The following is a 16,443-nucleotide window of genomic DNA, read 5'->3' as shown; positions in this document are numbered from 1 at the left end:
GGGCACCCCGCGTCCAGGGCTCGCCCTTTGAGATGTCACATCCATGACTTCGGCGGCGCCAAGTTCACGGTCAGGAAGGCAGCCTCACGGTCACGCATTGTGCTTGCGAAACAGCGTCACCTGTTCGCGCTGCGTTCTCCGCAGACGCAGACGAGAACAACGCCGGACACTGCCCGGAGCTCTCCTGTGAGCTCCGACAGGGACTCAGAACAGCGGTACCATCATGAAGCCACGAAGCCACAAAGCACACGAGGCCAGGGAGCTCCACAGAAAGGCACCTCGTTGGAAAAAGGAGCTGGGCTGTCCGCAGCTCAGTTTCCAGCAAAAGCACACACGGAACACAAATTACTCACTTGGGGAGCGAGAACAAGGAGTTTTGTGTTTGAAGTGTGGGAGCCAGCATTTCTGGACAGATGCTTCATGCTTTGGCAGCAGGATGGAAAGAGGACCATCCCAGGGCCTGGAGGGTCTGGATGAGCCTCAGGCTCTGCCAGCAGCCGGGCGGACGTCCGGGGCGAGCGGATGCTGTCTCCGCTTCCCCACCTGTAAGAGGCGGGGAGTAGGGGGGCCTCCCAAGCCCCTCCCAGCCCCGATGAGGCAGGATGCCACACCACAGGGAGTTTTTGACCTCAGCATCCCTTCCTTTCCCGCCTGTGCTGGGGTTCTCGTCACCTGGGGATCCCTATGAATGAGCACAGTATCAAGATACATTTTCTCTTTCCATCCATTCGGCCGACAAGCAAAAAAAAAATCTATCACCACCACCCGCTCTGCAGGGCATTTTCACCGTCAGAAAGTTGCAGGCCGACGTCACTTCTGCCTGCTTGCTGCACATTGCAGCAAACGAGAAGCCCTTCTCCAGCGTGCGGCACTGCAGATACCGGGGACCGGTTTCCAGGGCTGCGCAGCCGCAGGAGCTCGGAGACCCACACGCGTGCGACGGCGTTTGCAGGAGCTCTTGGTTTCCTCATCCAAACCAAATTGCAATGTCATGCTCGTCCTCGGGGACCCCACGCTCTGCCTCTTCGCTTAATTCGCGGTGCATTCCTGCCCTATGCTTACGATGCTCTGATCCCGCTTTCATTTTCCACTTAATCCCTAAAATGAGTGTATCAGCCAGGCTGCGGCTGCTGTGAAATCAGTTCATCAGCCCGTCCTGCAGACAGCTCCGTCCTCGGGCCCCGCCCATCCATGGCAATTCTGTTCCAGGGGTAATAAGGTAATCTGTAAACATTTACAGGAACAGAGCCTCCTTTAAGAGAAAACACCCAGGTTGGAAAAATGAGTCTCAAAATTTGAGTCAGTCCAACGCTGCAGGGCGGGATGAACGTGAATGGCAGCAGACGTGAGTTCAAATCCCCACCCAGCACCTCACCTGCTGGCGGGACAACCTTGGAAAAGGTACTGTCATCAAACCCAGATTTCATGGGGCCATCTCCCCAGAAGCTGCTCCTCACGGTGCAGGGGCCTTGCCAACCAGGCAGTGGCCCAGGTGGTCACTTAGGAGAAACAGCCACCTCCTTTAACAGTCTTTCCACCAGGGACAACAGGGCTAAGCAAGAGGAGAGTGACTTTCCCTAAGTCAGCAAGTCAGGGGTCCCCTGGTTCATTGCAGTCACCCCGACAGAACCCAGGCCTGTGGACGGATCCCTTTAAAGGAAGGAGAGGGCCCTGTGTCCCCACCAGCAGGGGCGGGCTCCCCGGCTGTGACTCCCTGGGGACAGGGGCAGATCCCCCATCTCAGAGGCGCCTCCTCAGCCCCCTAAGGTTCGTGGGCGGAGCAGGAGCCCCCATGGAGCCCCCAGGACACACAACTCTCTGTCGTCCCACTGGTACCAGCCAGTGGGGGCCTCGGGCCATGTGTTGGCCCAGCAGGCACGCCCCCAAACCCTCCCTCCGGGGTGCCCACGCCAGCTCTGCGCCTCGCGGCTGGTCCAGGCCATCGGCAGGGGGTGCTCCCAGGTCCCAGACAAGTGGGGACCAGTGGGGTGCAGAGGCCGAGTGGAGCCCTGGAGCCCACGCCCTGAGGGGGAGGAAGGCCGGGCGGCGCCAGGGCAGGTCCGGGCAGAGCCGCGCCTGATGCTCCCTGGAACCCTCCCTGGAGCCTGAAGGGAGCACAAGCACCAAGACAGCCCCCAGAGGAGGGCCCGGCCGAGAGAGGTGGCCCCGCAGGGGCCTTGAGTCAGCTCCCTTAGACACCAGGGCGTCTGGAGGTGGCGGGTGCAAACCAGGCACACGCCTTCTGGAAAGGAGCTATTCAAGACCCCCTGGGCCGTGGACACGGCACGGGAGGACCCCTGGCGAGTAACGGCGCCGGCCTCCAGGAGGAAGCCTGGGCAAGGCCAAGGGGGGTGGGCAGGGCCGCGTCCTGAGGGGGGCACGCAGCCACCGCCCGCTGAGCCCGGTGCCATCCCCCGCGTCGCCGATGACACGTGTGTGTGGCTGCGCCGTCCACCCGCCAGCCACACCACAGGGGTGGTCGGCAAGGTCCCTACCCCCACGCGGTCCCCCGAGGGCTCCCCATGTGCTGCGGGAACCCTGAGAGAACCAGGGCGACAGAGGTGGCTCAGGCCGGAAAAGCGTGAACCCTGCTGCCTCGCTTCCCCTCCCCCACCGCACATTCAGAAGGCCCCGGGCTCCCCGCTGGACGTCTGTCACCGCGAGCCCACAGTCACCAGGGGGCCTAGGCAAGCGCCCCCCCTCCCGGGAGGCCCGTCAGAATAGCCCAGCTGAGCGGCCGCAGGCGGGGAAGTTCTGCCCGGGTGCCCACGGCCGGCCCCGCAGGTCGCTGGCAGGTTCTGAAAACGTCGGCTTCGCCCACTCTGCCGTGGTCTCAGCGAGCTTCCAAGCAGAAGGCTTCCCGGGCGCCGTTCCGCGCCGCCCACCCCCCCACCCCGCCCGGGACGTCTTGGGGCCTCCTGTGCTCATCCTTCCCACCTGTACCCCAGGCTTCTGACCCTCTCTTCAGCCAGTTCCAGGCTAACCTTAAATATCTGTCTAGATTTTAACTTTGATCATCGCATTTTTATGTCTAGTTCTGCGTGGTTATTTACGCAGCTAGAAGTGGAAGTCTTGGTGGATTTCATTTTATTTGCCCATCTCTATTTCTAGTCACTTTGCCATCAACATGTACTTTTTTAAAAACCCATCAAATGATTTTATCGCCTTTGTGACGTCCTGTTGGTGTCTCATTCTGAGCCCGTGTGCCCGGCCATCACCTCGTCCCCCGGCCCCTCCCGGACACAGACCAGGAGGGGGGACGCGGGGGAGGGACTCTGAGACAGGAAGGCGAGGCCGGGCGGCCCTGCCCCGCCCCGTGCCCGCCGCCCTGCCACGCCCGTTCCAGAGGGAGGCGCCGAGAGGGTGGCGCTTGGCCTGGGATCGAGGGGTAGGCTGCGTCCGTGGCCGCGGTCCCTGGCACCCAGTGTCCCCCTCCAGCCCGGGGAGCCAGCACACTGCTGGGGGACCCTGCAGCTTGAGTGCTTCTCACATTCACCCGCACTGGCCCCTCCTCCCACTTCGCCGGCGCCTAGCGCCCGGCAGCTGCCTCGTGCGCCGCGTAGCCTGCCCCAGCGGGTGACAGGCTGCCTGACCGCTGCCTTCTGGGGCAAGTGGACACGGGGCACAAGAGGACTTTCCTGAGTCCTGGGGCGCTTTCCCTTTACAGGAGGTCTGATCCGTCAACAAATGTTAATTATATTACATTTAACAACTGTATCAGGGTAAAGATGAGTATGTTAACATTTTTTTACCTAAAAGTTTATTGCGTTCTTCTGATTTTAAAAGAAATTAAAGTTTTCATGGGTTCCTGAGAAGCGCGGGCCATAGGAACTGGCCCTGCCCCACTCACGGGGAAGCCAGCCCCAAGGAAGGCCCGGGCGACCCTGGGCGCCTCCCCGCCCCGAGAAGTTTTCTAAGAGGTTCCGGGGGACGCGCACCCATCGTGTCCCCTGTCTCACACCGAGCCTGCCGCCTGGCTTTCTTTGCTAAGGAGGCGGGTGGAGTTTCCCTGGTGCTGTCATTTCGCATTTACAAGAAGCCACGCCCGACTCTTGGGCAGCCAGGAGCTCAGGAGGCATTTCTGTGCCAAAGTAGGAAAAGGCTCCCTACGTTTGGGAAGGGGGGGGGGCCTTTAAAGCGCTGCATCACCGCACTGTCCGACCCGCCACCCCCGGGGCTGGGGAAGGCCAGACGGGGCGCATGCCTGTCAGCCTCCTGGGGGACCACAGTCGCGGCTCGTGTGGCGAGGTGCTGGGCAGGTAACGGCGGCCGTGACTCCAGCCTCGGGCATTTTAGGTGCAGTTCCATAAGTCACACGTCATTAGGTCTGTGACCTGGCATTCCAGTCCCAGTGGGATTCAAGCAAAGCAGCAGGAGGTCAAAGTCCTGACCTCAGGGCTCTGCCACAGCAAAGGGTGGACAGGACACACACACAGGAGTGCGCACACCGGGAACGTGCCCCCGTGCCCTGTGTGTGTGCACAGCCTGGGGGCAAGGGCACCTCGCGGGAGCCAGACTCTCCGCCACACGCTCCTGTGCACGTTAGACTGTGACTGCACCGCGGACGACACCTGCCCTGTGTGCCACCCCGTGCAGGTCACCGTGGGAAGAGTTGCTGGCAGCAACCCCGCCCAGCTTACCCAGGGCCCCTGGCGGCGGTGAGCCCGCTCCACACACACTAAAGCCTGCGCTCCTCTCTCCGCAGGGATGACGTGCCAAGCTCGCAGCTCCTACATCACCAGTGAGATCCTGTGGGGCTACCGGTTCACCCCAGTCCTGACGCTGGAGGACGGGTTCTACGAAGTCGACTACAACAGCTTCCACGAGACCTATGAGACCAGCACGCCCTCCCTCAGTGCCAAAGAGCTGGCCGAGCTGGCCAGCAGGGCAGAGCTGCCCCTCAGTTGGTCTGTGTCCAGCAAACTCAACCAGCACGCAGAACTGGAGACTGAAGAGGAAGAAAAGAACCTCGAGGAGCAAACGGAAAGGAATGGTGATGTGGCAAATCTAGAGAACGAGTCCAAAGTGTAGCCCCCCGGCCGGGCCATTCTTCTCCTGCCCTCCCCCACCCCTACAGCCTTTCTTGTCTCTCATCCTCTTGCTTTTCTGTCTCTCTTACTTCATTCTTTATTTACATTTAATTTTGGCATTATCAGAAAACAAATCTTCAAGGTGTAAAATATCTACCTGCCCTCTCTCAGTTACTCAGATGGATGAGGCAGACACGGACTCGGGGAAGGCGCGAGGTGCCTGTCTCCGTCCTCAGCGCCACACACCCACCTCCTGGAGACTGAAGCTCCTCGCCTGCGTGTGTGGGGCAATAGCAGATCGCTCAGCAGAATGGGTCGGAGACGTGACCTGGGACAGGTGTTAGGTGCCCGATGCCTACCCATCCGTGCAGTGAGACACAGGGCATAGGTCCCAACACATCCTGCCCCCAGGGCGAGGCGCTGCCCCAGGGGGCAGTGCGGGGACAGGACCCAGGGGAGGCCGAGACAGGACACTGTACATGTATTTGCCTTATGTAATTATTTTCTTTTGCAGTTAGTAATAAAACCCAGCATGTACAAAAGTACTGTAGAACACAACTTCTAAATACTGTACATAGATATATAATTAATGTAGGTTTAGATATATAACTTTAGGAATAAGATGAAAAAAGAAAAAAAAAAGAAAAAAGATTCTCAATGCGCAGTAGGCATTTCTGTTCCAGTGTCTTTGTTTTCTGAATTTCTTTGGTCCCGTTGACTCCTGGCTCTTTAGTGCATGGCCTTTGTTCTGTGTCCCAGACTGGCCGCCCATTTGGGTACCTCACTGTTCTCTCTCTGATCCTTTCATTGAATCTAATAAGCCATAGGTCTGGGGGAAGTTGGGAGGTCCAGTAGATGGCAAAACCCACCACCAATACACTGATATACTGTGAAATGTTTACAAACTGAGGTCTCTTTTTTTTTTTTTAACATAATAAGGGCCTCGCTGACTAAGCCTGGGGAAGAATTCCAGGAAGACATTCTCTGGCATGTCACCAATGACGTGTTTATGCTTTTCACATAAGCGCTCACCCTTTGTAGTGCAAGAGTTTTGGAAACTCTTCTACAAAACCATTCACTCTCTAGCTGCTCTACTCTGTAATCACGAGGAACTGCAGACTATTACAATGAGACATGGCACGTGAGCAGAAGATGGTTGGGTCTAAAGCCAGGAAGTTCATGATGGCTTGTAGTACCACTGACCTCATACACTTCGACTTTATCTGGCGCTCTTCCTGACCCTGAGGGCTTATCCATCAACTTCTTGCATTATTATTTATTCTTATTCTTATATTCTTATGAAATGACCAGAGTTCAACAGTCAAAGATTAGTGACTGTCTAAGAAATCTCTTAAGAGCATGCCACAGGTTAGAAATCACATCCAAAGTAAGTGTCTCTTAATCAAAAGAAAACAAAAAACTGCAGCCTTAATTCATTTTAATCTGCAAATATAAACATAGAAAAAGAGAGAGAACAAGAAAGGAGGGAGGGAAGCAGGGAGGTATTTTGTACTTAAAATCTAAATTTCAGTATTAAAAAATTTTCAAAAAAAAAAAAGGAAGAGAATCTTAGACAAAAGGGCAGGTGGAGATTTTGCACTGTAACAGATCTTTCACACTAATTTTACAATTTTAAACTGTTTGTTCCCTAACGCAGTCGCGCATCGTAAATATCCATTGACTGAATTCAAGTTCATTTTCAGCCCCTCCTGCTGTGCTCAGTTTGAGGCTTTGCACCACAGAGGTCGAAGAACTCAAACTAGCCATCCCCCCCTGCTGACCTTGCTTTCCCTGGCCAGATCGCCCAGGCCTCCGCTGTAGTGTGGGGACCGCGTCTACTGAAAAGCGTGTCACAGAGATAAGGAAAGTGACTCCTCAGTGTAACATGGGGTCTCTCCTCTCCCACTTCCGAGACTTCGCATCGGGGCAACTGCTGCTTGGCATGGACTTTACGGAAAACAAAACTGTTGGCCGTAGCCCTTTCCTGTTTGCCAGCCTTTCTCTGTTTGCATTGAATATCTGTTGAATCACGTATTCGTTCCGCACTCCAAGGAGGAGGTTTCAGTCAAAGAGGAGGAGGGAGCCCCATACACTTCCTGCCAGGCTGTGGGGAGGTACCGTGGCCTTACCTCCACGTAGCCTTACAAAAGGCGCTCTTGGCCCGAGGGCGCGGACCCTGCAGCATCGCCAGACTTGCAGGGCCTGGCATGGTAGCACAAAGCAAAATCGAGCAGGGGGTGCAAAAAGTCTGCTAACTTAGTTCTTGACGACTCACTGGGCCTTTTTAGATCTGTTGCTAAGGCTCAACGAACGACACTCATGCTGCTGTCTGGCGGGAGCAGCAGCTCGGGCCCCTTAGCACAACTGAACAAGGAGCCTTGACAGCCCTTGGGTGGCGCACACGCCAGTTCTGTGTCTGTGACAGGGTACCCGGGGCGAGGCCTCCCCATTCCCACTGTCTTTGGTGTCAATGTGGTTGGAGACAGAACATGAACCGAATCTCGTTTTTTGTAATGTGAGCCTCTGAGTCTTTAAACGAGGATGTTCCATAAGAACCTTTTACTAGAATGTCCCGATCAAACGTCTATTTTTCTACAATTACTGGTAACACCGTTTAACGGTGTATTTTGTGTCAACTGTTAAAATTTGGAACTGAAAGCAGCTCCTTAAGACTGAATTTTCTAAGCAGCAAATATTGAAGGTGTTTTCCCTTAAGACAGTTCAACCAAGACGAACCCCACAAATTCCAGCTGCCATAGTCCACACCCAGCCCCCATTCACTCAGTCACTTTGTTAAGCAAACCAAGTGCTATGAAAATAAATAAGCCTATTTTAATGCAACAGTGCCCACAACGACTGAGGATCACTCTCCCCTTGATATTCTGGTCTGTTTGGTTGGTGTATTGGAGTCTCTTTTCCACAAAACCATGGTGGGATCCATTCACAAGAGAAGCACTTTGATCTAAAGCGTTACAGTTTACTTCAGGTGACCCCAATCTGAAGGAAAGGGCAGATTCATTTCAAAGCATGACCCCCAGGGCGGCTGAGACCCTCAGATCCCCACTTCCCCCCACCCCAACATGCTCTCCAGCTGGAACTGCACCTGTTCACTTACAGTCCACTTCATGTAATTAATACAATTGCTTGTGTTTTTCACTGTCCCCTGGGAGAGCAGCACATCTGCAGCAACGGGAGGTCATTGCTTTGCTATCCCTTGGAAAGGAGGCGTTCCAGCCCGGCGGGTGCAGCGCACAGCCGCGCTCTGTGCGTGGGAAGGCGCTCCGCGGCCCGCGCCCTTCCTCCGTCGGTCCCTCTCACGCTCTTCCCCTCGGCCCCCAGCTCTAGGCCGACTCATTCAACTCAGTAACTCGTGTTCCCTAACAGCTGCCTCTACGAATGTCAACCTATTTCTTAAGCACAACTTTCTCTTCCAGGTTTAACAAAACTAGGGCTCTAAAATGTCTATGTTTCATTACATTCTAATTAAAAAAAAATTATCTGTGACTTCACAGAAAGCTGAAATTTTGAAGTCTCCAAAGCAGTGTCCTTGTGCTTGCCCTCCTTACGTGTTCTTACATTTCAGGATCCTTACTTCTTCCCCTTCGCCTTTGTACTTACGTTTAAACAGGAATCTTAGGCGTGTGCAGACACTGTTTACAACGGTGAGAGCTGTTGGAGAAAAGGACTATAAAAATGCTATTAGAAAACTACTTGACTCACCGATAGAATGTGAAATCATTTGATTAGCCGAGTGATTTGAGATTTTTTTTAGGACTTTTAAATATTCATAGTTCTTTCCAAGACAGCTTGACATCAGTCTGACTACTTTTTCGTCTTTCTTCCCTTGACTTGGGTAATATTCTATGTGATTCAGAGCAGCCACAAAGGTAGTTGGAAAATTAAATGTCCTGTGTATACGATAAATACTATCTTCAAGTTCCTTTCAGGGGTGGCTATAAAGTCTAAAAACATAAGCAGCATACGCATCATAGGTGATTCATGGATAATAATATTATCGTGTTTCTAGATTTTAGGGCCAACCTATATCTAAGGAAATGTTATCCTTTAACTTAAAATGGAAATGGAGTAAAGTACACCTCTTCCTAATGCTTCTGCCCCCTCGCGGCTTGGAGAGCTTCAGATGCAGCGTGTCACCTATAAGTCAAAACCCCCTCAGGCTGCTGTGAGATGTTGACGAAGCACAGTAGGTACAAGAACAACAAAACAATATCACGCCCCACTGTGTGTGGCGCCTGGAGCACTCGGAGCACTGGTACGAATTATTTCATTTAATTCTAATCCGCCAGGACAGCTTGAGTATTAGAGCTTACATTTTATAAATGGAAATCTAGGGTTTGGGCAGGTGGGGTAACTTGCCCACGGTTCCCTGGCCTGGCCCCAAACCCAGATGCCGAGGCGTACGCTTTGGGCTTCTTTTACTACAGAAAGGGTCGGCAAACCGAGTCCGCCCGCAGAATCGGGCCCGCTGCCTGTGGTCGGACCCCTTGCCAGGCTAGGAACGATTTTACGTTTTTAAATTTTGCAGGGGGAAAGACAACAAAAGAAGGATATTTTGTGACCTGTGAAAATTAAATGAAATTCAAATTTCAGTGTCTGCCAATAAAGTTTTATTGGAGCGTGGGCACACCTGTTTGTTGTCATTGTCACACACCGCTCGGGAGGATGGTTATGAAAAGGAAGCGCTGAGACCGCACAACCAGGAGGCTAAAATACCTACCATCTGGCCCTCACGGGAAAGTTTGCTGACCCTTGTACTGTACTGTTAAACACTAGTAGTGCTATTAAGTGCTATTAATTGTTAAGCATCATGTTTTAGTATTAAGAGATTCCCAGGCAACCTAGAACAATGACGTTCTTTTCCAGAATAAATCTATCACAGCCACTCAAAGATCTGTTCAAAAGGAAAAATAACACATTTTCCGGTAAGAGGGGCAACCGCTTCGCAGGATCTGGGGAGCTCCGTCATACAGTTGGGTCTCAAAGACAGACGTTCCCCTTCTCCTAACCGTCGCCCCAGAGCGATGAACAGAGAGGAGACAGACGCCAGGCTTCAGCGGCCAGCTCAGAGAGTGATGTGGCCCAAGGACCCGTTACTGAACGGCAAAGGAGCCGGCGTTCCCAGGCCAGGGGCGGAGCGAGAGCTGCGCTGGCACCCACACTGGCTCTCGCCCTTGCAGTCGGGCCGTTGCACACCGCCGGGCCCCCAGGCCGCACAGGCCTCCTCTCTCCTGCTCTCTGGCAGGAGGGCCGAACAGACTCCTGCGCCGTCTCTGCGTCTCCCCACTCGTCTCCTCTCGCCTCAACACGCTGAGGGGAGCCTCAAGCTACTGTTCGGGGTTCATCGTACTAGCTCTGGGTCCCTCCCTAGCTCAGCTAAAAGTCCAACGTGCAAATGAAGGATGAAATGCTTCTCTTGGAAAACCAGCTGGTTCTTTGAAAAGAACTGAGGGAGAAACAAGAGCAGGAAGGGGTTATTATTGGGTGGCCTGCTGCTTTCTGAGGCTGAAGCAGAAAGGATGGGTTAATTACAGAAACATCGGATGGAAGGAGTCCAGACAGCGGGGCCTGAGAGAAGTCAAGGTGGAACGGCGTTCTTTAGTGACAGAGCAGAACTCACGCGTGTTCTAGGACAGGCGTTTCCAAAGCCAGAGGGTCAACCGCGCTCGGCCTTTCGCCGCTTTAGTTCTATGGAGAAATACCTCACATTTTCTTAGACGAGAGCTTTCCTAGAAATTGCGTAAGAGAGGAAAAAATTGTAACAAATCATTGTGATGTTGTGTTGCCAACAGAGAAGGCTGGAAATGGAGAGGGGTTTGGCCTTGTGTCTAAAACTGTGTAGGTAAGGACACCTGCAATGTGGGTCACACAACCCTGCAATGGCAGGGGACAGCGTCGCAGCTAAGTGGGCGGGGGAAAATCTCAAAGTTCAACACCCTGAAACTTAAATAAATGTAAAAGGAGTCAAACTTTTACTTGGCCTCATTGCCTTGGTAAAAGAAAGCTTCCTGCATGCACCTAACTCACAAAGAAGCGTCCTGGGGAAGGGGCGGCAGAATCCCGTAAGACACACAAGATTAGTTCACCTTGGTCCTCAGCACAACTAGGTGATGAGATTTATTGCCAGTGAAAATGGGACTGATGAACTTATTTTGAGACTCTACTTGTCGCACCCCATAGGATCCTAACGTACCTTGAGGTTGGCCAGAGAGCGGTGACCACGCAGGCAGCGAGTCTTGATTTCAGAGAACAGGATGTCCCCACTGGCAAATGAAATGGGCTGTTTCCAGAGGCGGGCCCTGTGCTAGCGCTGATCATGGGTACTGTGATCTCCACCAGCCAACCTCTGCGGGCATGCAAAGGGCTGTTTCTCTCAGGCCATGTAAATGTCAGGCACTAGTGAAATAAATGTGTAATCCATCATCATTTCTGAAAACCTGATAGACATCATAAAACATCCATCTGAAGGAGGGAGAGAGCCCAGCAGCCTAAGGTCGGACCGCACCGGCTGCGGGAGCCCCAGGGCAGGCTGGCTGCCTGTCGAGGATACGTCAGTGTTGGCTGTCTCACCACGCGCACAGCGGGCGGAACTGGACCGGCCGGAGCCAGAGAGCTGGGCTCCCCTCAGCTGTGCGCGACCAGAACCTCTGGGCCCGGGCCAGCATTCTTCGAGAAGGGGGAGGAGCCCTATCCGCAGGTCCAGCCACAGCAGGTGCCACTCTGGTGCCATCTCCTGGCACAGCTGCCCGCGGGAGGGGGAGGGACCAATACCCTCCCGGGCTCAGCCCTGGGTAGTGCAGGAGCCTTGGCCACGCCCACCCCCCGGGGGAGCCTCTCCTTCCAGGTCTCGTTGCTGCCCATCTGGACAATGACCCCCAGCAATGTCTTCCAGGCACTCTGTGTCTCCCAACCCTGTCTAGGCCAGCACTCTCGGCCCCACGGAGCACCCACTGGCATCAGGGATGACACCTCCCCCTAGAAGAACGAAGGCAGACCTTCTGAGCCCCCTGGCACCGGGGTGCCCTGCTCGCACATAAGTTAAAATAAACAACACTACTGTGCAAACAGAGTAGGTGTAAGGGAATCCACGGTGATTACTGCCACGCTTTTCCCCCTTTGCATATCTTGTTCTTCGACCTCTGGGAATCGTCACTGTTTGGTATCATGACGCTGTGGGCACAGACTCAGCTGGCTCATCGGGCAGTCCCGATCTTCTCCCTAGATCCCCCGACCCTGTTCCCTCTTTTTAAGTACAGGTTCGATCTGCGCAAACCCACACCACACCCTGGCCCAGAAACGTTACATCCCCTCCCTTTCCGCGGACAGAGCCGCGAAACAGGGACAGCAAAGCCACATCTTCCCTTTATTTGCGAGGGACTCTGGGTTGCAGCCCTTGGAGACAGCACTGAGTATGTCCCCAGGTGCCACGCGGCTTGCAGGCCACCGCGGGCCACCCTCCGAGCCTCGCGCCCAGCTCCTCTTTCTGAATTCCCTGCCTTGGCTCCCCACCCAGAGGTCTTTTCCTGGCTCCTTCTTCTGAGTGTCCGTGCCACCCTTGAGCAGCGGCCAGGCACCTGTTATTGGGACTAGTCCTGTCTCTTACCGCTTCCTTGTCTACCCTCAGTTTTAGCTGAGTATGCCATACGTCCCCCGCCAACCACCTGGGATTAGAAATGTCCAAGAGCTCGTTCCCGCCCCTCCGACCCCTGGAGAGCCCAGGAGTGACGGCGAGGCACGATGAATCGGCCCCTAACTCAGTGCAGACTGGGTGAGGCCTTGTGCCAAGGGCCAGCTGAGCGTCCTTCTCCAGGGGAGTCCTCGCGTCCCGCCCACCATCTGGTCAGGCCAGCCAGCTCACCGGAGGCGGCCCTGAATACCTTCTGTCCTGCCGGTGGCTCCACCTCTGAAAGGAGAGCTGCCCAGGGACCGTGAGGAGCTCGCACACCTCACAGGGCTCTGCCTGTGTCGGCACAGCGGTCTCTCCTCCCGACTGTCTGCACGGTCTGTGCTCTGGGTAACTGGTTACCCAGGACCCGCGCGGCTGCTGCCACGGCGACCTGCAGCCCCCCAGCCTGGCCCCTCCGAGGGGCCAGCAGAGGCCCCGGGGCTAACAGTCCCGACAGTGGCTCTGCCTGCAGATGCGGAGGAAACCAAGGTGATGGGGACGGTGTCCCCGCAAACACTGTCCCCTCACTCAGCCTGCCGAGCATAGGGTGTCTCTCACCCTTCCTAGGACGGCACGCACTTTGTTGGCCAAACTGCTCCTACAAAAAAAGATCCTCTAAGCCATCACCTCCACACCCAAATCATATTCACCTTCAAAACAATAGGTTCCAAAACAAAATTCATGTGACCTGATGGAACACATTTCCAAAGAGCTGCCATCTTATTAACCATTAACTCTGCCTGAAAGACTAAGCTTGATCCAAAACAAATAGTTAAACGGTATTCCTGTAACAGGTCTAACTTCAAACCACAGTGATTTAAAATTTTTACTTACAAATTCTTTTTTAAAAACCTGATTTCAGCCGTATCACTCTTTTCCACTAATAATCAAAAGATAATTTATTATATTTACCTTTCCTAATAAAATGGCACAACTCTAAGGCCTGAAATATTTACAATGGCCCAGAAAATACGAGGTTGTTCTGTGGGCTATTTCCTAAGACAGGAAATTATTCTGGAAAGTCACTGGGTTAATAGTCTTTTTAAATCCTGAATCTATGAAATTGAAGAAAAATCGTAATCGCGTTTGAGGGCGGCATGTGTGCAGACAGTCACGTTTCCACCGACATGGAAGTTCACACGGAATTGCCACAAACTTTTTCAACAGAGCAAAGCCCAGCCCCTGCCGGCACGGGCTCACCCAGCTGGGCTGCCCCGCGCCTGCCCATTGATGCTCCAGTCGCAGAGCCCCCTCCCGAGAGCCCACGTCTTCTAGAAAGAGCCAAGGCACAGACGTGCTTGCTCCTCAACCCTGTCCCCAGAAATTCTTGTCAGAACTTGAGCGTTTGCTGAAGTGCTCGCATCCCACAGAGAGGTAAAATGTTTCATTTTCAAGGCCCACGAAGTCCAGGCACGCTGGGAGCAGGCGCGCACCTGTATTTCTGTCCTCAGGGATCCGAGCGGCCAGTTAAAACTAGGCAAGGACTAAACTCCACTCAGGGTACTCTAGACGCTGGCTGATGTCCCCCGGCCCCCTGCTCTCCATCCCCATTTGCTTGACCGAGTGTTGGCCCCCAAACGCTGGCGGCACAGTGGGCACTGACCCAGACGAGTTGTTCTGAAGACTCTAAGAAATAGGGCCACCTTCCTCGGCCCGCAACAAGCTTCCGGCCCCCTGGCTGCCAGCTCTCCCCACGTGACAACTCTCTGCGGGGGGCAGTGAGCCCCACAAACGCCCGGAGAGCAAGCACCGCCTCCTGCTTTGCCCACGGAGACCCGGAGACCTAAGGCGGGCCGTTGCCTGAGCCAGGTTTTAGAAATGAGACGCCTAGTTAAGGGGAGGGCAACAACCGGTCTGAAGGGTAAGGACAGCAGGTGCGCGTCCGTGTGCGTGATCACGGATGGTTTCCTGGGGAAGGAAGGGACAGTCGTCCTGACAGTCCGCGGGACTGGGCGGGGCTCGGGGGATGGAGAGCCAGGTGGGGGGCCTGCCTCCCCATCTGAGGGGCCCACATGGCACAGGACCCAATGATAGATGGGCACGAAGAGAGTCCGGGGACAGCGTCCGGGCCAGGCTGGATGGGGTGGGGTGGCGTACCACGGGATCTGACAAACGTGCATTTTGAGAACTGGTGTTAAACTGTAGACTTGGGACTCTGAGCTAAGGAACGCCGACCAAGGAGGGAGAGGCCCAGCAGCATTTGTTCACAGGCCCTCGTGCTCGGGGGGGCCTTGGGTCTTTAGGGCTGATTAAAATAACAACAACAACAAAAACAACAACAACAACTTTCAGTGGGAAAAAAGCAAAACCTCCTTGACAAAACTGTCAGGCATAATGACATAATTCAGTGAATCTGTGAAGAACAGTGGCATTTCAGCAGTCTTTAGGAGTGACCTTCACGCCCCGCAAGACCATAACACAAGGCTTAGTTAGTACAGGAGAGATTTATAGATATTGAGCAACACCATGAGCGAAAGAACGTTGTAGCGGAGCGGCAGCAACGATCCCTTAGCGACGAACGGGCGGGAGTTCGCCCAGCAGCCCTCCGGCAGCGGCGGCCCCGGCTTCTCTCCGCCCCCTAAGCCGGGTTCGCTTCTGGCGTCGGCGGGACGACCTCCCCGCCACGCTTTTCGGAAAGGAAAGCCAGGCAGGGCTCAAGTACGGGTTTGGCTTCTGACCCACCTGTCGGCCCTTTTGGAACCCGCTCTGCTGCCCCCAGGGACAGGTGCGCGCGGCGGCAAGGCGAAAGCCCGCTAACTGCGAAGGCGCAGACTGCGCGTGGAGGAGTCAGTCGGTGCAGTGCCGCAGCTTTTTAGAATAAAACCTGTATCTTTAAGAACTCGCTGTGTTGGGGAAACTGTTTACATATGGAGGTGTTCTCTTTTTTTTTTTTCTTACTGGAACAATAAAAAAAATTTTTTTGACATGGCTTTGGTTTTGTGTGCACGCGCGCAGAGGCGGCAGCCTTTTCTGCAGGGGGGGACGTGAATTCTTTGCGTGAGCCGCGTCCCGCCTGGGGCCTCCAAGGACGTCGACCTCCCACGCATCATTAAAGGGCAGTGTCGTGGGCTTGAAATGATCTTCTCTCCCTCTCTCCCCCTCTCTCTCCCTGTCTGTCTCTCTCCCTCCATCTCTTCTCTCCTTCCATCTGGGTCTGGGCCCCGAGAAGACACCACCATTGTGCCCTGAGCTGGCAGGAGGGAGTCACAACAGGGACACTGCACCCTTGCCGTGGTCCCCGTGACAGCCCCGTCCCCACGTCCCCTGGGGAATGGATGGAAGAGCACGCACTGTCTCTGTCTCACCGCAGCCGGGTGGCAGGCCGTGCTTAGTGTCCTGGCCCGTCTTCCCTGGGCCTGCCCAGCCTTGGGCCGGCCGCTGTCCTGTGCAGCACGGTGACCAGGCTGCCGGCTGCAGTCGAAGGCGGCTCCATCGTTTCCTGGCCCTGAAAAGTTTGGGGCTGCAGCGACAACGCAGCCCCACCAGAGCGTGCGAAAGCAGAGAGCACCTGATCCCCCCGCCCCCTCCCAGGCCTTCCAGCCCTTCCAGGCCTCACTGCCACCGGTCTCAGCAGGCCCTGCTTCCCGCAAGCAACTCCCTCAAAGTTGGGAGCCTCATGCCCCTTCCTCACGCATCCTTCTAACAAAGAAATTAGGACAAAGCAAAGCTGCTGCCCACGTGCCATGGCAAACACCAAAACCTCGGCTGGCGTGGGGGGCGGGGGCAAGG

The 16,443-nt window shown here is 54.8% G+C and overlaps 1 protein-coding gene across 1 annotated transcript in view; it reads left to right on the top strand.

Moving 5' to 3' along the window:
• KCNJ6 (potassium inwardly rectifying channel subfamily J member 6) overlaps positions 1–6,283 on the top strand; it is a 182,670-nt gene extending 176,387 nt beyond the window's left edge. Inside the window, exon 4 of the mRNA XM_054578334.1 lies at positions 4,706–6,283. Within this exon, the coding sequence (XP_054434309.1) occupies positions 4,706–5,031 (326 nt within the window). The 3' untranslated portion in view covers positions 5,032–6,283. The remainder of the gene's footprint in view (positions 1–4,705) is intronic.
• Positions 6,284–16,443: the final 10,160 nt, after the last annotated feature.

The sequence above is a fragment of the Pteronotus mesoamericanus genome, unplaced genomic scaffold, assembly GCF_021234165.1.
Source record: "Pteronotus mesoamericanus isolate MK-2021 breed Mesoamerican mustached bat unplaced genomic scaffold, CSHL_Meso_final contig_116, whole genome shotgun sequence".
In the NCBI taxonomy this organism is placed as follows: Eukaryota; Metazoa; Chordata; class Mammalia; order Chiroptera; family Mormoopidae; genus Pteronotus; species Pteronotus mesoamericanus.
The sequence above is the reverse complement of the archived record's forward strand: the minus strand, read 5'-3'. Positions and strand labels throughout refer to the sequence as shown.